Source organism: Brachycentrus maculatus, unplaced genomic scaffold (assembly GCF_059751285.1).
Source record: "Brachycentrus maculatus isolate JH-2025_06_01 unplaced genomic scaffold, ASM5975128v1 h1tg000865l, whole genome shotgun sequence".
NCBI classification, from domain to species: domain Eukaryota; kingdom Metazoa; phylum Arthropoda; class Insecta; order Trichoptera; family Brachycentridae; genus Brachycentrus; species Brachycentrus maculatus.
Window position 1 is genome coordinate 109,454 of NW_028281591.1, and position 21,569 is coordinate 131,022.

Below are 21,569 nucleotides of genomic sequence, written 5' to 3' on the forward strand. Positions count from 1 at the left end.
TTACATTCACCTCATAAATTTGTTTTACCGTTCTTTCCTCACTCATTCGTTCTACATGTCCAAATCATCTCAACACACTTTTCTTCATTTTATCGATAATGCTTATCTCAGCTTTGCATTCCTTCCTTATTTCACTATTCGAACATCTGTCATACATCGTTTTGTCGCACATTCTTCTGAGAGATTGCATTTCGACTGCATTCAGTCTACTTTCATCCTTCTTTTGCCAACTCCATGTTTCACTTCCATATATTAAAATTGAAACCAGGACTCCGTTGTGCACTGCCAGTTTAGCCTCCGCTGATAGGTTTTTATTTGCTATAACTGATTTCAGTGCACCATTCGCTTTGTTCCCAGCATTCACTCTCCTTTCTATGTCTTTATCAATCTTTCCATCCCTAGAAAACATACTACTCAAATATACGAAATCATCTACTTGTTCCAAAATCTCTCCGTTTACCAATATTTCGCACTCAGATCTACATTCTTCTCTTTCCAAAACCATAATTTTGGATTTGCTAACAATCATCAATAAATCACTTTTCTTGCATACATTATACACTTTGTCACCAACGACCTTCTTTGAAAAATTGTCACAAAAGATCTTCTTTGTTATCGGCAAGAAGAACAGCATCGTCAGCATACAAAAGGCAACAGACAGTTAAATTATTCATTCTAGCTCCAACATTTAAATCTTTCAGTTCTTCATGCAATTATCCATGTATAGGTTAGCCACGGTGACATTACACATCCCTGTTTAACTCTTTTAGAGATGCTAAGCCAGGATGAAAATAAACCACTTACCCTAATGCATGCAGTGCTATCCTCGTACAATGATGCAATGCCTTGGATAAGTTTACTGCTTACCCCATACTCAGATAACACCACCCTGGCCACCCTAGTTAAAAATCGAAGTTGCGAAAATAAAATAAAAATAACCCATAAAAAATAGTCAATAAAAATAATTATCAGATGAGAACCCTTTTACGCAAAGTTACGGCCTATACAATACCTTCGAGGTAAAAAAAGACCTTTTAAATAAAATGAAAATTTAACATTCGATGTTCAACGCCTCTTTCAGCGGGTCGCGGTAAAAATTTCAAACGTCGACCGGTTTGCGCCGAGAAAAAGGTAGGAGACCACTGTATACACTTTTGTTAAAAAGGTAGGTAGCTACCTACTTAAAACATTGATGTTTTGACGGGCCTATATAATTAGTCTGTGGTCGGCCGTAGACACGTCAAATTTTATCGTTCAATTCATAACGAAATGTCAAATACAATGTAAATATATCGTTTTTCTCATCGAATAAAATTATATCGCGTCATTTATATTTGGGTGAACTTATTCTATGTGTCCTCTATCAAATGACTTAATCTTAACACAATTGTTGTTTCTTCACTTTCAATTCTTCTTATTGGTTTTATGTAATACATTGCAATATAATTACATATTACCCATATATTTTGAATAACACGTTTTTGATAATTGTAAATATTAATGATTGAATAAAGCTAACACTATGCAGGATACGGATTTTGAGGATGATCTTGAATCGTTTTTCTTTGAATTTATCTAACCAGTTTACTCGATAAATACTCAGGTAATTAAACCCCTTTACTACTAATTGTGTTCCATTTATCAAACGTGTGCTATCTTATCGTTAAATAAAATAATTTTTGATTTACAGTAATGAAATAACGCTTTACAAATTACAATTGCTTTGACCTATGTATCTGGCTTAGATTCAACTGGGCAGAGGGTTTTCTTGGTCTTAAATGCTAAAATGTCACCGTTTGTTCTATGCAATTTTGGTATATATTTAATCTTAGCTAGTACCTACAAATGTTAAAAAAAAACCCTATCTTTATTTCTATCTAAAGTTTGGGTTCCCATTTGTTGTAACATAATGTAGTGCTATAAGCTGTCGTATTATAGACAAATGAAAATCAAGCATATGATCAGATGATCTTTATTTTTTAATACTCATTTTTTATTAGACACAATCTTTAATGAATGATAAAATGAAAATGTAATCTTTCATCAAATTTCCTCAAAATAGAAAATGCTACAAAATACGGCTGTATACTCTCGTTATAGTGAATTTATTGGCTTGCGCTATAACTACTTGCTGAGAACTTTTATCATTTTAAAAGCAAATGAAGATTTACACATGTCCTTGTTTGCAAATTAGTCATTTTAAATTTTCTTACAAAGACAGCAATATAGAAATTGTTCAATTAAAAAATAATATTTTTTGTTTTACATTTTTAAGATATAAACTGATACTAATTTTTGAACTGCTGACATGTATTGAATGCCTAAAAACAAATGCCTGTACTAGAACCTGGTTATAGTTTCAATTAAAAAAAAAAACACATAAAAAAATTATTGAAAGTGAAAATGTTTCAGCCCCGATATACTTATACATATTTATCTTTTTGTCACAAAATAAAAAAGCTTTACGTAATTTGTGAGATTTTTTTTTATATATCTTATTTTTATCAGTGTTACAATAATAAAATTTAAAAAACACATTGTAATATTTTACTTAAGGATTTTATAATAAATATGGCACTGTGACCTCGTTAAGTGTGATTTTTATTTATAGGATCAAAAATAATCAGCTAAAATGTTGGAGGGACTCGTGGCTTGGGTTCTGAACAATTATTTAGGAAAATATGTTGAAAATTTAAACACTGATCAATTAAGTATAGCTCTTCTCTCCGGTGAGTAAAAATATAATCCATTAAAAACATACATTTTACCAAATAATTGTGTTTATTTTCTTATGAAATATTTAATTTAAAAAGGGATAAAAATATCTCTGTTGTACAGAAGATTATTAGTTTTATCATTGATACTATTCTTTTCATTACTTTATATATGAGATAGAACTCGGAAGAGTAATATAGAATAAATTAAAAAAAAAATAGTTTCTTCCACATCCATACACAATGTTTGTTTCAACTTGACCAATTTCAAATATTTGATTATATCTTTATTAGCTTTCTCGATTTATATGTCCACCAACATTTCCATCATAATTTTTTTTCTTCATTTCTTGCTTGCCTTTTTATTTCATCATCAAGATTTATTAGTTGATATTGATTTCAAGGGTTTAAAATAATTTTACAATCATAATGTATATTTGAAATACAATCAATTCATTTTGAGATAGTGAATAAGTCATTTTTATTCTTTTCATTTTCCCAGACATGCTTACCAGATTAGAGAGAGCTACTTGGGCAACTTTTCTCTCTCAGTAATGAGCACATTTTCTATTGTATTGATTTTGACACAGCTTCGATCCTAGATGTGGTATGCTATGTGTGGAGGCTAAAAGTACACTTTAACTCACTGAATTCTCACTGTCTAAATACCTACCTTGGAAAAATGAATTTCTATTTTAATGAATAATTCCATTAAAAATTAGTATTTTGGGTTGGATACATTTAAGTATTTGTGTAATATGTATTTCAGGGGAAGTTGAATTGGAAAATTTACCCCTAAAGAAAGATGCATTACGACAATTTGGAGTGCCTATCCAGGTACAAGCTGGATTTATTGGTAGGGTCAAACTACAAATTCCTGTACGACAAATTAAGTCCGCACCTTGGGTTATTGTCATAGAACAGCTCTATTTAGTAGCAACACCAGTTAACCTAACAGAGGTAAGGATGTGTTCATTTTTCGCTTTCCTAAATTTATTTATTATTTAATGCAAAGCTAATTAAATAACAGCGAATGCTGCGTTAGAATAGATGATGTGTGCAGTGAACCATTTGAGGTCTCTACTGGGGTGAAGCAAGGCTGTGTACTAGCCCCATTTCTCTTCATCATCATGTTTGACTTCATCCTACGAATGTCAATTCCACCGGATCGAGGAATTGCAGTGAGTCCTGCTCAGAAATTATGCGATTTAGAATATGCGGACGATGCAGTTCTAATAGATACATCGATCGGAGCCCTGCAAGATATAATTGACTCCCTCCAAATAAACTCCGCTCGGTTAGGCCTAAGAGTGAACGCCAAAAAGACCAATGTCATGTGCAACTCAGCCTGTCCGGACCGAGATCAACATCTTACTTGTGAGGGACGAGCGCTCGTTCGAGTCGACACCTTCAGATACCTTGGAACACTCATGGTGGAGGATGGTAGTGTCCAGAAGGAACTGAATGTACGGCTCGGAATGGCAGGAGCTATATTCAATAAAATGCGCAATGTCTGGGACTCACTGCTTTACTCGACAAAAACCAAGTGTCGTCTCTTTAACGCCTGCATCCTCACAGTGTTGCTGTACGGATGTGAGTCGTGGCACCTCACCAAAGCTCAAAGCAAGAAACTAGCAAGTTTTGAAAATAGATGCCTGAGGCGAATACTGGGTATAAAGTGGTATGACTTCGTCAGGAATGACGATGTGAGGAGAAGAACCCAGCAGCCCCTCATACTGGAAGTCCTGAAGAGAAGAAGGTGGACATGGTTGGGACATGTCCTTAGAATGCCACCTGAGGGCATCAACCCCTCATGTCTCTTCTTCCAACCCCGAGGATTCCGGCGCCCCGGAAGGCCGCTGACGACCATTCACCGACTATACTCAGCGGAACTTCGAGACGCCGGACTGACCTGGGAGGAAGCCAAGGAGATGGCGCGTGACAGAGTGACTTGGAGACGACTCGTGTTGGCCATATGCTCCACCTAGGGAGCGAACATGGAAAAAGAAGAAGAATTAAATAAAGAAAAAACCTTTTGAGTAAATAAAAAACCACATTTTGAGTGTGTCCAAATACTTGTTCACAAATCTGGATTATTTCCAATTAGGAGTTATTTTTAACATTGTTTATGTATTATGTGAGGTCCGAATCCTGGATTATCTATTCACATACGTGAGAAATGCTTGAATATAATCCAGGATTCGGACGTCACCAACAAATGGAAAGAGTCTGTTTAATAATTTTTTCCTCATCCCACCTTAGATGGCTATTGGGAACTCGAGCATACTGTGTTACGAGTTTGATCATTATATCTAGAAGTTTCAAAAACTTGAGTAGTGCGGTTGTCAATCATGGGTAGAATTGTTGAATGTTACACACGTGTAAAATGATCACTTAACCAAGCCTATGACGGTCGTAAGCTCTGTAAATGCCCAGACTTCCATATTCTTCTTCGTCTTTGCTGAGATTTAAAAAAATAATGTAACATAAAACCTAATTCCAAATCTTGTTACTTATCTAAAATACAAATATTACTTTTCTTTTATTCACAAATCAAAAATTATAAATTGCACCATTAATGTAAACACATTCATTAATATTTGTAGTGGGATAGTGAAACAGAAGAGAATATGGCTCAGGAATACAAATTGAGCTTATTGGATGCCTTAGAAGCTCAGTGGCGGGCAGATAATGAGTATCAACCTGATACTGGATATTACGCTGCAAGCATTTCTTCTTGGTTTAACTATGGCACTAGTTTGGTTACAAATATCATAGAAAACCTTCAGGTATTTATATTATCATATATTTTAAGTTATAAAAAAAACCTGTTATTTATTAAACACTAATTTGGTAATTAAACATAATTCTGAAATTTCATAAATATATACTAATTTGGTTAATATATCCAATAATGTGTCTCAAATTGATTGTTCTAATTTATCATATTAAAAGCTTTTGTGTTTTCGTTACTTGGTTTTCATTTATTTTTACCCTTTTTCATAATTACAAAATTTTTTAAAAATATCTGTGAACTGTAAATGATCTCCTTATCTCTGAATGCGATAAACTTAATAAACTATGGAACTGGCAATGTTGATGTATGTGAACTTAGAGATGTAATGATAATATTTTCTTTTTTCTTTTACAGTTGAAGATCAAGGATGTCCATTTGCGATATGAAGATTACATTACTTGTGGTGAGGCAAATGCCTTTGCCTTTGGTCTCATCATGGAGTCATTTTCGGCAGAATCTTGCGACTCTAATTGGCTGAAGAGTTTTACTACTTTTTCAACCAGTCAATCTGGCGGTTGTTCCTTTAAACTACTGGAGCTACAAAAAATGGCATTTTACTGGGATAGAATGTCATTACCAAAAGATATGTTGGCTAATCTAAGTCTTGGAGAACTGGCTGTGAGTTAATATAAATATATTAGATTTCGTGAACTCATTACTCGATTTATAAGAACAAGTCAACCATATAACTTAGTTATCATAAGATATCAAAGCTCCTTTTGCTAAGCAGACCATGGGCCTATTTGTTTTTGGTTTTTCTTGTTATACTTCTGTGAAATTTTGGGTTTTTATTCATAAATATATGTTTTTTTAAATTAATTCAAAAGTATTGCTATCTTTTTATCACATAACTATGTTTTATAAATTCCATATACGTAGAGATATAAGAATTATGTACCTCACAAACATCCAGACGAATTGAAAAAAAAATATAAAAAAATCTAGCCTCTACCTAATAATGTCATGGGGCCTGTCATTATTGCTTTGTTATAGTTAAATTCATGAATTCAAAAACCAATGCCTTCCCAGGAATGTATATTGGTATGAAAAACATATTTTGTCCTTTCATATATTTCACTACCATGCAGAGAATTAAAATGTTATAACTACATTTGATGGATTGTTATTTAATAAGCCTTTTTTATACATAGATTCGCATGTGTGGGATGCAAACATCTGAACATAGATTTGTTGTGAGCCCCGTATCGGCTGTAGCGCAACTTCGAAGGGAACGATCGGAACAGCCATTAAGGTCTCACACCAGACCAAGATTAACTTGTCAACTCTCTTTGGACCAAGTGCCGTTGATTTTAACAAATGTAAGTTTTTGTTTTACTATTATTACCACCACACAATATTCTGAATTACATAGTAGGTAGAGAGCAGTCAACATACAGTCTAAATTTTTACAACTTTACACATTTATACGGTCCTACATGTTCTTTGGTTAAATGGACTCTCATTATGCTCAGATTTTAGGCTTTGATTCATTTGGTCATTCCAATGCTTTCTTGGCTATACTTCTCAAATCCTATTCTGTCATTTACAGTTGTTTCCTATACTATTTTCTATACCCCAAGTGGCCTATTATTACTGATATTTTCCTTTTCCTATCTGCTTTTCTTCCTCCATTTCCTTTTCCGTATAGAAGTAATGTGCGGTATATGAGGAACCCTGAATCCGTGAACTCCTTCACTTATATCATATTTGTCTCACCAAATATATTCCACTCCTATAATCCAAGAATCTAGAGTGCAAGTTAGATTACTTTGCCTTTATGTACATAATTATTACTCAAGATTGCACTGTGTCATTCGGATTTGGTAATCTTGCTCTATCAGGTGTGGATAGAGGTCAGAAGAAGAGAATACCCGTTTCTTTTCCAGTCTTAACCCATGTAGTTTTTTTTTGTGCATATTTTTCTACGTATGAGGCAGTGTTTCTTTTGATTTATTATTTTGAGAAATAAAAAGACTTTGTTTTTTGATCCACTCACATGTGAGTGGATCAAAAAACGAATGACATATTTTTATTTCTCTAAATAATATATCACTGATCCACAAAGTTAATGCTTTCAATATTCAAAATATTTCTTTTGATCGTTGAGAAATCTCAATTTAAAAGTATTCAACCTTTTTTTATCCCCCTCGTAATCCTAATTGCAGTTAGTACACTTTCTACACACTTATATTATGTATGTATTTTTATTTTTTCAGTGTCAGTATAATGAAATGATTGGTTGTGCTAGAGGATTGTCATTAATAGGAAGGTTGCGAGTATTTAGAGAATGGAGACCAAATACTTCTGTTCATGATGATTATCGAGCATGGTGGATATATGCTGTGAAGTGCCATTTTCCTGACAGCAATTGTGAGTATTTGGATTGGTAATTCTTAACTTTGTCAAGGCATTCTGCGTAAAACTTGATGCATAGAGCATGATGCAAATTTGACTTTTCTAGTTATGGAACCTAAACCGACCTGGGAACATTGTTTGGGCAGAGCGAGATTATGTAAACGCTATGTCGATATGTACTCAAACCTCCTTACTACTCCGAGTGCAACACTTCCACCGGAATCAAAAGCTCTTAAAGACCAAGTTGAATGGTCTTTACAATTTCAGGAACTGAAGTCATTGCGGGAGGTTAGTATAACATTTATTATTATTACTAACTCAAGAGTGATAAAAATATATGTGCCAAGATACAATTTTGCTGTTGTTATATATGTACTATTAATTTATATATAATATGTAATAGATATTTATTGTTTATAGTCGGCAATGCGAAGTGTACCTGTCGGAGTGAAGAATACTGATGAAAATCGACTTGTGACAGAGGGAGAGGGCGCTCAAGGAAGGTCGATGTTGATGCGCTGGTTTCCTCAATGGTGGGGCTGGTATTCCTTTTCTGGCTCTCAATCTCCCACAGCTCAACCGACCAACGATACTTCCCCCAGTCTGGAAGGAGAAATTTTAGATGTTCTCGCTGATTCTATTGAAAATAATAGCTTGCTCAAAAGAGACACGGTTTTTGGTAAATTCCAATTTAATCTCTCGAAAGGTAGCTTACAGTTTTGTGAGGATCAATTTGATAGCAATGAAAATGGAAACATGTAAGCACGATTTGCTATATTTAAAGAATTACTTATTTAATTTACTAACAAATTTCTTAATCAATCAAAAACTTCTTTTTTTCAGAGTTAAACTAGAATTACAATATGAAAATGTTGGATTAAGTGTAGAAAGTCGACCAAGAACTTCTTCACATACATTTGGTGTTGCCCTCGGCGCAGTATATCTCAAAGATCATCTAACCGAAAACACATTGTTTCCCATTCTTATTGGACCGCAGGTAAAATTTGAGTGTACTATTTTTAGCAAATTATTGAGTCCATTTACTTGTACCAGCTTACTTGCACAAAAAGTTGTACAAAAAAGAGCATCTTTTGGTGTGTGCAAATTACAGTTATGACATCCGCACACACCTGCTTTCCTATGTAAATAAAACTTGTACAAGTGGACATGATGTGAAGCAGATAAAATAAAAATTATTATTTTCTTTTATGTCTATTCACGTTGCATTTATATTATCGTTTATTATAACAATTATATAACTTCCCTGCAAACACGAAAAAAAAAAATTGGTAAGGTGTAACTGTAAAGCTTGTTTCATGTTTATTTATTTATTTGTTTTTTTTCCCTGTTCTTTCATTCAATGAACAGTACAATTTTTTCACATCAAATAATATACGTAAAAATATATCTATAATAAGCAATAAAATTATTACACATCCACGTACATGCATACATATTCATGCAGGTACGTAAAACATAGGCACACCATTTATTATTGAGGGAACGATCTTTGGTTTACCTCCATAATCAACATCAATATCATTTACCTGACCGAATGAAGATCAATTAATGTTACATATTTGAGAGGTTTTTTCCAGGGTACCATAAGAGAGGGATTGGGTGGACTTAAATTTCCTGCAGCGGCTGCGGCTCCTTGGGTAAAACATTCTGCAGGAAACTCCAGTAATCCTTCTCTAGTTAATTCAGGAGAATCTTTGTTTCAACTTGTTTATGAAAGAAAACCCGTTGGCTTGAATGCTGATTATAGGTATTTTTTAAAATAAAACTCTGAATATTTTAAATTTGATAAAGTTTTTCTTTTAAATATTATAAAATAAATAAATCTTGAAATTTTTCTTTACTTTCACTTTAAGAGTAATGGGAAAAATCCATTGAAAAATTATTTCATGTTTACATTAGAATAACTAATACTGTAATTATTTATGATTACAGACTTTTTGTAAAATCTCAATCATTGGAGATTGTTTATAATGCCGGCGCAGTGAAATGGCTCATTGATTTTCTGTCACACCCCTTATCCATTAATAATAAAATGTCCAACCAAATAGGAGCTTATGTACATGTAAAAAACACTACAAAAATGCATCTTATCAACCAATGGGAGCACATTCTGCAAGGAAATTTGGTAAATTTACATTTTATTATCGCGTTTTAGTAAATTTTAAATAACTCGATAATTTTAAAGATATTTGATTGTTTAGATGTGGCTTAATTAAAGTCATAATATTTTTATGTCTCAATGTTTTGACTGTAAAATTTCAATTATTTTGTAGAGTGAACGAAGTTTTTGGCATCTGGAACTAGATATTTCAGCGCCACAAATATTGTTGATAGAAAAGTTTACTGACAAAAATGGAGTTGTAATTGTTCTTGATTTTGGAAAAATGCATGTTTCAAACGGTTACTTGGACCAGCCCCAATCCAATCCGGTAACAGAAGAGGATGAAAATGGTAATATAAACTCTCATATTTTATTTCTATTATGCTCGTGCTTTCTCTAATTTTCAAATGCGATTTGTGAATTTGCCTAGAAATGTTCATGACTCCTTGCTCTACACCCCCCGGAAGTGAAATTAGCGATGTTAATTTAACGGATTGTGGAGCATCACCATTACCAACTGATTTTGGTAACCCTCAAGCCAACGCCACTCTTAATCAAGATGCTTTACATCATAGGCTATATGACAGGTGATCTATTTTTATTTACATTTAATTGTTGCAAACAACATACTGCAGTAAGAACTATCAGTGTAATACGGTAATGTTTGTCTAATTTGTTTATAAACAAAATTTCTTCTCTGTACCTGCCTCACTTACATTATTTATTTTATATAACATATAATATCTGGCAAATTAAATGGTAGCAATACTACATATAGTCAATGAATCTGAACCATTGGGATATGATGTACATTGATTAATTTATCAAAATGAATGATTATATTTTGTTTTTCCAGATATAAAATTGAATTCAGCGATTTACAAGTGTTGGTTGGTAGAATACGAGATAACTGGAAATATGCCAATACTAAAGGAACCTCTTGTCTTCATATACTTGACCGATTTAGTATATCTCTTCAGGTACATATTTCATTGTCATTTAAATTCTATAATGTACTTGTTTTAATACAAATGTCCGAATTCGCAAGGTATTTATTTTTGTACCTTGGTAATCTAAATAAAATAAAATAAAATAGTAAAATATATTATGACAGACGAATTTTACTGTTAATTGAATAAATTTCATTTTATTTTAAAGGTCACTTTTAAGGAAGTGTAGGTACACCAGTTGTGTTTTTTGGTTTGGTGTGAAAAAACATAATTAAAATTAATTTTAATAAATAATATGTGATAATTATCAACACCATCCATATTGAAATGCAATTGTTTATTGCTTTAATTTTTTACTTCTATTTATATCTAGCAATATGAGTATATTTTTTCATTTTTAGGTCGAGAGGAGAGTCATTTACACAAATGATCCTCAATTTCCTAGTGTCACTTTGTATGGAACTCTTCCTAATTTAGTGGTCCACCTGAATGAACACAAGTTGATATCTATACAGTACTTGCTCGCTGAATTGAATTCCCCACTCACATCGGTTTCTAGCAGGTAAATAGTTATTTTTTTCAATATGGCGAATATTAGTTGTTATGGTCAGAATATTTGTGGCGAGGATGCCAGGTTGGTACCACTGCATCTCTTTACCCCTTCTGCTGATGTGACAATCGCCTATTGGACTTGAAGAATTGACACTAGTATAATGGAGTGATTCAAGCTGTTTTATATTGATCAAAATAACCTGATAATGCATCTATAAGTCATCAAATAGTTAATATCCTTATTCAGCCCTCTAAAGTTTCACGCAGTTTAATTAGTAGGTGTCATCAGGCTGTGAATCATAGATGTTATATGATATAATATGTAATTGTGAATGATAATTGTAAAAATATTTTTATAGCATCAGTACCATTCCTTTAAACGATAACTGGAAAATAAGTCCTCCCACTGAAGAACAGAATAATGATATTTCTGACACAGAACTAACAGAGAAATCGTACAATCTGCTATCGAGATTGCTAATGGTACAGTTTTCAGTAGATCAATTGGCTCTAGAGGTATTTATTAATTAATTATGTTGACATATCTGTAAATCTGGTGGAAAAATTGAATCACTGTATAAATTACAAAGTAATTTTCAAAATAAAATACTATCTAAATTTAGGTTCAATCTCGTGGTCGAAGTATTGCTGAAGTTCAAGTATGTGGCGTACGAGCAGCTCTAACAAAGAGGCCGTTTGATTTCAACTTGCGTCTTAGTGTACACTCCTTGCTGCTCGTGGATGCATTACAAACCTACGGCCCTGACTTTGAACTTCTTATAGCCAGCCATAAACATGTTGGGTAATTATGATACTTCTATTTTATGTAGGTGTCTTTTTATCTTAAAATGCAAAATTTATAACAGTCAATTATTTAAACCTTTTAATTCTTTATCGTGAGTAGTAACTATTTTGTCATCTAGTGGTGCTGTTAATTTATTTTAATTTTCTTTTACTTTTTTAAATGTAATTATGTTTAGATTTTATATTATGAATAATTTAATGTTACCTTTCATTATGGCTATTATTTAGCATAGTATGAGAATTATGCTGAAAAGTTTAAAATAACTACACCTATATGAATACAATTTCTATGTAAAGTATAGAAATGTTGATGTAATAACACTTATTTTTTATGGTAAATTGTTGTCATTAAAAACAGGCTGTGTAACTTTTATATTAAATTAATTATTTGTGTATTTATATTAAATTTAAATATCCTATTACACGGGTTTGAATCAAATATGTAGTCGGTACTTTCATGTAAATGATTTTTATGGTACATCATGTACGTAACAGATTATCTCAACTTACCTGTACATTGGTACCACTCCACAGATTATTCAAAAACTCTTAACATTACTTAAATTAAGAGACACTTTTGTACAAATAAATTTTACCAAATTTTGTTATTCAGTATTTGAAAAATCAAATTAATATTTGATAATATGATGAAATATTTAAATAATATATTCCGTAATATTTGTGAAGTAAGTAATTTTTTCCCCAGATGTATTAGGTTGGGAAAAAAGTAATTTTGTATTTTTTGTTTTATTTATGATTGCTAACATGACGGTCTATCTTGATATTTTCCATGAATGTATCGACATTTTCGACGACAGGCCTGCCAGAGTGTGGTGCATCTTTCATCTCCACTACACCAAAACGTAATCGCCCGAACCACTGTTGTGCAACACGAACTGAATAAGTATCGGCCTCAAGATATACTTATTCAAAAAAATGGGAAATACAAAATGACTTTTTCCCCAATCTATTATTTATTATATTGAATTTCTCCTTTCTAGGATGGATTCAGTATCTGGAAGTATTCGCGACAGTGAACCTACCTCCCCTGTGTCCCCTTCCTCACCGCCCTCCGGAGTGCAGCATGTCCCCCCTCATCCGGCCCCCGCCGCCCTCTCTCAAGCCTTGCATCACCTCAACACGCAGGACATATCACACCGTAAGTATCGACATGTTAGAAATTCTTATTCAAAAATAGACTTAGAGTACATCTTTTATTTCATACATCACTATATTTTTAGCTGCTCGTTGGTGTGTCAGTCCTACACAAGAAGGAATGGGGAATCCAGTAGTTGCTGGGATTGTAGACTCCGAAGCGTTGATTGTTATAGAAGTTAGTGTTGTGAATGCTGACTGTCCTACTAACATGGGGGAAGAACTGAGAAATGCAAATATTATTTTTAACAATCTGGATATTATAGGTAAGTGTATTTAGTTTTATCTTTTTAATCTTTTTCAAGCGTACATGCGAGTTGCGGGGATTCTTGCTTATTTTGTAGACAACTTGTGAATAAATCATACATTTTCAGCCATTCTATGTAAATAATAATAATAATATATAATAATATACTGATACACACTTAAATTTCCTACAAATTATTTCTAATATTTCACTTGTATCTTTAGCAAGATACCAGTATTTTTTCTTAGAATTTTCACATTACATTAGTAACTGAAAAAAAAGGCAGAAATATATTTCGAAACTTATGATGTTGCCACCTCAACAAAATTAACATTATCTCATAAGCTGTAGATAGATTTCAAAGTCATTTGGACATTAGGTAATTCAAAAATATGTATATCTAAAATAAATAAGTTAATATATCTAAAATAAAATAAATGATATCAAAATAGATTAATAGCATATAAGATGTCCACCAGCGCCGTCCTACTGAATATTACAGGCTGAAATCGCAATTGATTATATCATCTGTCTCTTTTTAGCTAACCAAGAAACAATCGTAGAGTTGATTGGTTTTGCTAAACGTGTGTCATCCATCACTCAACCTGCGCCGAGAAGAATTCCTTCAGAAAGTATTATTAAAACTGGCACATCGAGTGCATTTTCAGAAAACAATTCTGTAGAAGATGATGTTCCAACTCTAATACGAACAGATATAACCTTCGATTTCCATCGACTCAGTGTCCTCCTGTTAAGAGCTTCCTTCCAGGATGGAAACATTATTGGGAAAAAAATTGCCACAGCGACTATGAGTGATGCAAAAATTAAGGCTACAGTTGGTAATGTCTATTTTTTATTATTTCATTATATTGTATGAATATTATCATTTGTAGACTATTCTAATGTTTACATTGTATTGTTCATCGTTTAGCGAACAAAAATTTGAATCTTGATGGATCTCTGGGAGGACTTCAGATTGTATCTCTGTGTCCCGGAACAACATTGCACCAGAGAATTGTTTCTGTAGGCCACGATCCATTAGCACATCACAACATCAGCCTTTCTACCGATTTGGCCCATTCGCTGGCGCAAGAAGTTTATAAGGGATGCCATACTAGTACTTTGAAGGAAGAAGAAGGAAAAGCCTTAAGTTTTACAATAACTAAGACCGTAACCGATGTGGCCAGTGATGCTAATTTGGATGTTGAAATGAATGGTAAGTTAAATTGCTGCATTTTACTTCGTTTTAAGTTAACATTGTTTTAATTAAGTGTGAAAAATATTTTTTTCACATTTTGTGTAAATAAATGTCTATTTTCAATAATGGTAATTTTTAATTTTGTAACTATTAAAAGGTTGAAACTTTTACATAGTGTGAGGTTACAGATCAGCAATGGTGATACATGTACAGAATATTTGTCTACACATTTTTATGAGTAAGTGTGTAGAAATTATACTAAATTAATATGAAACTTTTTTCAGATGAAATAAATGTTGGTATCTACATCCACATGGCTTCAGTGTGGTATACTCATTCTGGTATTTTCATCGGAGAGATTCAATCATGTGCCACAGAATTCAAACAGTACCTTTCAAATTTGGCAAGATCCATCAAGACTGCTGCTACTGACATGGCTATAGGATTAGTTCAAGCCAGGTATGGGAATGAAATACATATATGACATTCAAATTTATTGTTAAGTTTATTCTCTTGCATCCTCCAAAGTATAATATAAGTATGTATAAGTAGTATCTCATTAAAAATTTAACTTTTCTCAATTAATTTACCTACAATCTGGGTTTATCATCAGCGTCATTTAGCCCAGATGATTAATGCTGCAATATATTCTAAAACATCAGAAAAGAGTACTAGCGACACATAACCCATAAAAATATCATCAGCAACTAAATCACAGGCTCCAAATCTTTTTCGGCCTAGCCCCCCTTCCTTGCCAAAATTTATTGTTGACGAAGGGAAGGAAATTACCAGAACATCTCAGATATAGTAGACAAATAAACACAGATTACCCATTCCTCAGCACTCGTTTTTGTATCTTAGGGTGTCTAGTATCTCCTAGAAGCCCTCTCCAGCGCTCAATGTGGGACCTGAAATGGTGTGAAGATCCAAGAAATGAATTTTTACAAAGTTATTAACTTTAAAATATTTTTCTAGGATTATAATTAGGCACTTTTGATTTTTTACAGAGCCGAATCTTTGTACACCAATCCTCGTGTGTCCGGATCAATGGAGTGGATATCCCCAAAGCGACCACGTTCTATTAGTATTGGGATACCACAAGATTCAGAAACATCTGCAGAAGTGCATTCAACTATCATCCACCTAAAGTAAGTTCAGTAATCAGAAAAGTATTCAGTAATATAAATATTGTATAGTTTATTATTCTTTAATTCCAGCGTTTTGTATTTATTTTTTTTGTTACAAATTTCAGTTTGAATGTCATGTTAGAGACACCCGTCGTAGTGTTGCCGCGTGCCCCCATGAGTACTGAAGTATTTGTTGCGCACTTGGGAAACATCTCAATCAACAATAAACCTGGGTTAACTCAGTTTTATAATATACAAGTTCGAGATATAAATGTTTATTCAGTAAGTTAATGATTTTCTATAATTTTGTGAATATGTACAAACCAATTTTAATGTACGATAAATAATAAATACATTTGTAAAGAAAAAAATCTGTTAAGTCCTCTACATTCAAACCTTCATCTCAATTTTCATTAACATATGAATATTCATGCCCAGTCATTTAAATTTATTTAGTAAGTTACAAAAAGTAAATTTACCTAACCCGAGTGCAAGACCCGTGGTTTTAGTTTTGTTTAGTGCTCTTCATTTTAGATGCATATATGAAGATTAAACTTGCTAATAAGCTCTCTAAATAAAATCTATGAATACACATATAGAGTATTTGGTATATTAGCAGCATTGTTAACTTTGTAGTATGGTAATGTAACACTCTTATCATTCATCGTTCACATTGTGATATGGTTATTGCAAAATCGATAGTCATGAAGTAGTGTTTTTAAAAGGTATGTATGTATTACACAACGTGAACGATGAATGATAAGAAAAGTGCTATATACATAAAGAGAATTAATTAATAAGATTATTACTGTATAATCAATTATTTCCATTTAATATTCTAGTTGGACATAACTAAACACCTTGCTAATAGCAATGGGGTGGATACGGTTGACTCAATTTACAGTTGTGGATCAGAAGGAAAACCGATACTGCATGATACAACTTTACATCTCACTGTGGAAAGGCAATCAGTTAATGCCCCTAACGAACACTGTATACAGGTATTTATTTTAAATTATAGTTTATATAATCAAAGTGTGCTAGTCTGTGTTTTTGGAGGTATGGTTCATTGGAATATGGTACAGTGAAAGCTCATTATTTCAAACTAGGATAGCTAAAATTTTGATAAAATTATGATAATAATATGAATTTATAGCCCCTTCAAAGATACACAACTATGCAAAATTTTAAAAAGGTGAATATTCAAAAAAAAATCTGAAGTTCAAAATGATATTACTAGAAAAGAAATAATATGCTATTGTATTTTGTTGTTCTTAATTAGATATATTTTTGTTTTTTTTTTATTTTTTTTTAAATAAAAGAGATATAAGTATTTGTGTTTTATTATTTACAATTTTCTCCCTCTTGATCCCCACCTTGTCGCGGTGAGGGGGCTTGCGTGCCTCAGTGATTCACCAGGCTATGGCGGTAGTCTAACTACCAGAAGGGTCTCCCATGCCAAGCAGGTTGGTGAAGAGAGGCCAGACAAAGCGGGAAACAAGGTTGAGCCGACCTGTTGAGGGGTCCTCGGACCTCAGGCCTCGGGAGCGCTGGGCCAATCACTCTGCCTCCCTAAACCCTTTGATTACGATAAGTCCACGAAATGCCTCGGACACCGGCTTCTCTGGCACCCCCCGACCCGGCTGTGGTATTAGGACTGCGCTCACTAAACGGCTCCTATCCAACAATTCATCTTTCCGCATTGGAACGTACAATGTGCGGACAATGCAGGTCCACGGAAAAGATATTCACGCGACTCGTATCATGGATGACTACAAGTTAGATATCCTAGGACTGAGCGAGTCGCGATGGAAAGGATCTGGAAAGAGGTTGTTGGATAGTCACATGTGTCTGCACTCCGGCCAAGAACGATATCACCGTCAAGGGGTGGCAATTCTCCTTTCAGAAAGAGCAGCAAAGTGCTTGCTTAGTTGGGAACCAATTTCTGAAAGGCTTATACGCGTCACCCTCCAAACGGCCGATAGTTCTGTCACTGTCCTACAGTGCTACGCGCCTACCGAAATTGCAGATGCCCAAACAAAAGATGCCTTCTACGACTCTCTCCATGCGGTCATCGCCTCTCTCCCAAGAAGAACCCGCGTGGTAGTATTGGGAGATTTTAACGCGAGAGTCGGAACAGACCCATCACTTGCCCCAACGGTGATGGGAAGGCACGGCTATGGGCAAGCCAATGGCAATGGAGAAAGACTGGTCGAGTTCGCTAGTATTAACGACCTTGTCATTGGTGGTACGCTATTTCCCCATAGGTCCATCCATAAGTACACCTGGACCTCCCCTGACGGACGAACAAGAGCGCAGATAGATCACATCCTCTATGGACGTGCTAACCGGCGAGAGCTCCTCGATGTCAGGTCCTACAGAGGGGCCGACATTCATAGTGATCACGAGTTACTCGTCGGAAGAATCTGTCTGCAGCTCAAACGTCTGCCGAGATGTCCTCGGCGGAAGAGAATCAACTTAGACAAGTTGAAGAGTGCCGAAATAAGATTGAGATTCGAGGAAACGGTCGGACAACGTGTCCAGCAAGACACCGATCCTCAGCCCATTAATGTTGACTCGATTGAGGCACAGTGGGCCAGTCTCAAATCGGCTCTCAACTCTTCCGCCAATGAGGTTCTTGGCCCCAGGATAGGAGAAAGACCCCATTGGATGTCAGATGAGTCCTGGGGAAAGATGGCTGAGCGCGCTCACTTAAAAGCACTGAGGGACAGTGAAAGTGACCCCTACCAACTGGACACCCTCAGAGATGACTACAGGCGCCAAGATCGTATAGTCAAACGATCATGCAGACTCGATAAGCGCCGTCATCTCGATTCTCTTATTGTAACGGCGGAACATGCTGCCCAAGGAAATGACACGCGGAAATTATTCCAAATAACAAGGAAGATCTGCGGAAAGAATTCGGTAACCCCTGGAGCTGTGAAAAACACAAATGGAGTTACCGAATCTGACGCGGATCGTATAAAGGAAATATGGCGTGATCATTTCCACAGGGTCTTGAATCGCCCTCCTCCTCCAATCATCCTCGATATTCCCACGGAGGCTGCGTCAAGCATTCCGCGGGCGGTCGCCATACCTGATGGTCCACCGACACAGGCAGAAATTATAGCTGCCGTGTCGAAATTGAAAAATGGGACTGCCCCTGGTGTTGATGGTATCCACCCGGAATTCTTGAAATGCAGCGTTACTGGCATTATTGGCCCTTTACACCAATTAATGTCCAGTGTGTGGGAAGAAGAGCGATGCCCTAGAGACTGGGTAAATGGGGAGATTACCGTGTTACATAAGAAGGGTGATCCACTCAACTGTGACAACTACCGCGGCATTACGCTACTCAGCGTACCTGGGAAGGTGCTTGCCCACGTAATCTTGCAGAGAATCCGAGCCCCCATTATGCAGGTGCTCAGAGAAAACCAGGCAGGGTTTCTGCCTGGCAGGTCCTGTGCGGATCAAATCCATAATATTCGTCACATTCTACAGCAGAGCCAGGAATTTAACAGTTCTCTGGCGATGTGTTTTGTAGACTATGAGAAAGCGTTTGATAGTCCGCACAGGCCCACACTCTGGAAAGTACTGGAAGCTTATGGGGTGCCTGCGAAATTAGTGGAGCTAATTAAGTCCCTTCACCTCAATAGTGAATGCCGAATGAGAGTTGACGATGTTGTCACGGATTGGTTTGGGGTCTCTACCGGAGTCAGACAAGGCTGCGTCCTTGCACCGTTTCTCTTCATCATCCTCATGGATTTCATTCTTCGAAAGTCATTACCATCTGACCGAGGTATATCCATCTCCCCCTCCCGGAAACTCTGCGACCTAGAGTACGCAGATGATGCTGTTTTAATTGATGACTCCGTCGAGGGTCTTCAATTGATCGTCGACAGGGTAAATAGGTACTCTACGCACATGGGGCTTACAATAAATGTTGCAAAAACCCATGTGTTGTGCAACAGCTCATGCCTAGATGCCCAACAACCCTTGACGTTGAGTAACCAGCGCATCGAAAGGGTCGAGAGTTTCAAGTACTTGGGAGTGTACGCGACTGAAAATGGCAGCCTTCAAAAGGAACTGGGAGTGCGATTAGGACTCGCTGGGTCCGCATTCAACAGTATGAAGGCTGTCTGGAGATCGGATTTATACTCGGTGAAAACCAAATGCCACCTATACAATGCCTGCATTGCTCCTGTTCTCTTATACGGCTGTGAAACATGGCACCTTACAAGGGCCCAAAGCAGCCGTGTACTAAGCTTTGAGAACAGGTGTTTGCGGAGAATCTTAGGCGTGCGGTGGTTTGACTTTGTGAGGAATGAAGAGATAAGGCGTAGGACGCAGCAAATCTTGGTCACAACTGTCGTCAAAAAAAGGCGATTCAGTTGGCTTGGCCACGTACTCCGCATGCCTCCTGAGAGCCTTAATCAAGCTTGCCTCTTTTACAAGGCATCAGGTTCGCGCCGCCCAGGACGACCATTGCTGACAATTCGTCGGCAGTTCTCGTCAGAACTTCGCGACGCGGATCTGACTTGGGAGGATGCAAGGGAGCTGGCAGCCGACAGAAAAGCCTGGAGACAGTTTGTGGACTCCATATGCTCCACCTAGGGAGCGGATATGGTTATTATTATTATTTACAAAAATATTCCAATTTTATACTATTTCTGTGAGCCTAAGCGGCTTAGCGGCTATTATTAGAAATAGGTATCAAATTGTGGAAGAGTGGGTTCAAACCCAACTCAAGAGTCCGCGACACTAACTACAGGACCACAACCTGCCAACGGTTTAATTTGTGCTTTTCTATCATCGCTTTTTTTTTGTCATTTTGTCAACATAAAATACAAATTTCTTTTGAAACATAGTCGTGCTTCAGTTTGTATATAGAAAATGTTTAAAGATTCTAGAAAATGTTTAAAAAAGCTAGTTCTTATTTGAAATATATTTCACATTTTAGTCTCCTCAATTTTAATGAATGAGTTTTTATTATACTTATAACATTAAGCGAGTTGAAGAATTATTTTGTTCTTCTAGGTTATTGGCAAGGTTGTCACTCCCCTGAAAGTGTCTTCCACTCGACACCAGTACGAGCAGATGCTGGATACGGTGAGTAGACTCGGGGTAATATGGCCTACCCCCATGTCCGAGCCACCCGCACCCTATGCGAAAACCCCCGACTCTACTGGAATCTCTACTCTCGGGATGGATCCTCACCTCAGAGCGCAGACCTTTCGTCCACAGTCTTTGGCCAGTCCATCTGCAGACACTTTTCAACAATTAAAAGGTTTGTTATTATTTATATAAAAAAAAAAAATTAATATAATTTACATTTGCAGTTCTAAAATATGTCGATAAGATTGTGTGTCTGTATATTATTTACAAATATATGTTTATTATATTTTACAGTGGATTTTCAACTTCCTATATTTACTGTTGAATTAAGAGGAGACTTTGGTAAAGGAGAACAAAGTTTAGTCAATTTGTCATTTAGGGATTTTTTCGTAAACTATGACAAATGTCAACAATATGAAACAAATGTTGAGGT

The 21,569-nt window shown here is 35.4% G+C and overlaps 1 protein-coding gene across 2 annotated transcripts in view; it reads left to right on the forward strand.

The window, feature by feature from the left end:
* Positions 1 to 1,216: 1,216 nt before the first annotated feature.
* Positions 1,217 to 21,569, forward strand: part of Vps13D (vacuolar protein sorting 13D) — a 43,422-nt gene continuing 23,069 nt past the window's right edge. Inside the window, exons 1-28 of one of the 2 annotated variants that reach the window (XM_088275424.1) lie at positions 1,217 to 1,603; positions 2,612 to 2,729; positions 3,484 to 3,674; positions 5,321 to 5,503; positions 5,866 to 6,129; positions 6,663 to 6,830; positions 7,728 to 7,881; positions 7,973 to 8,154; positions 8,287 to 8,624; positions 8,710 to 8,863; positions 9,465 to 9,634; positions 9,820 to 10,012; positions 10,161 to 10,338; positions 10,419 to 10,575; positions 10,845 to 10,968; positions 11,340 to 11,500; positions 11,850 to 12,006; positions 12,114 to 12,292; positions 13,296 to 13,453; positions 13,536 to 13,715; positions 14,239 to 14,535; positions 14,628 to 14,912; positions 15,179 to 15,353; positions 15,902 to 16,042; positions 16,147 to 16,303; positions 16,864 to 17,022; positions 21,059 to 21,308; positions 21,431 to 21,567. In XM_088275424.1, coding sequence (XP_088131550.1) covers positions 2,633 to 2,729; positions 3,484 to 3,674; positions 5,321 to 5,503; positions 5,866 to 6,129; positions 6,663 to 6,830; positions 7,728 to 7,881; positions 7,973 to 8,154; positions 8,287 to 8,624; positions 8,710 to 8,863; positions 9,465 to 9,634; positions 9,820 to 10,012; positions 10,161 to 10,338; positions 10,419 to 10,575; positions 10,845 to 10,968; positions 11,340 to 11,500; positions 11,850 to 12,006; positions 12,114 to 12,292; positions 13,296 to 13,453; positions 13,536 to 13,715; positions 14,239 to 14,535; positions 14,628 to 14,912; positions 15,179 to 15,353; positions 15,902 to 16,042; positions 16,147 to 16,303; positions 16,864 to 17,022; positions 21,059 to 21,308; positions 21,431 to 21,567 — 4,989 coding nt within the window. In that variant the 5' untranslated portion in view covers positions 1,217 to 1,603; positions 2,612 to 2,632. Of the gene's footprint in view, positions 1,604 to 2,611; positions 2,730 to 3,483; positions 3,675 to 5,320; positions 5,504 to 5,865; positions 6,130 to 6,662; positions 6,831 to 7,727; positions 7,882 to 7,972; positions 8,155 to 8,286; positions 8,625 to 8,709; positions 8,864 to 9,464; positions 9,635 to 9,819; positions 10,013 to 10,160; positions 10,339 to 10,418; positions 10,576 to 10,844; positions 10,969 to 11,339; positions 11,501 to 11,849; positions 12,007 to 12,113; positions 12,293 to 13,295; positions 13,454 to 13,535; positions 13,716 to 14,238; positions 14,536 to 14,627; positions 14,913 to 15,178; positions 15,354 to 15,901; positions 16,043 to 16,146; positions 16,304 to 16,863; positions 17,023 to 21,058; positions 21,309 to 21,430; positions 21,568 to 21,569 lie in introns of those variants that run through there. The other variant, XM_088275425.1, reaches the window with a different exon arrangement.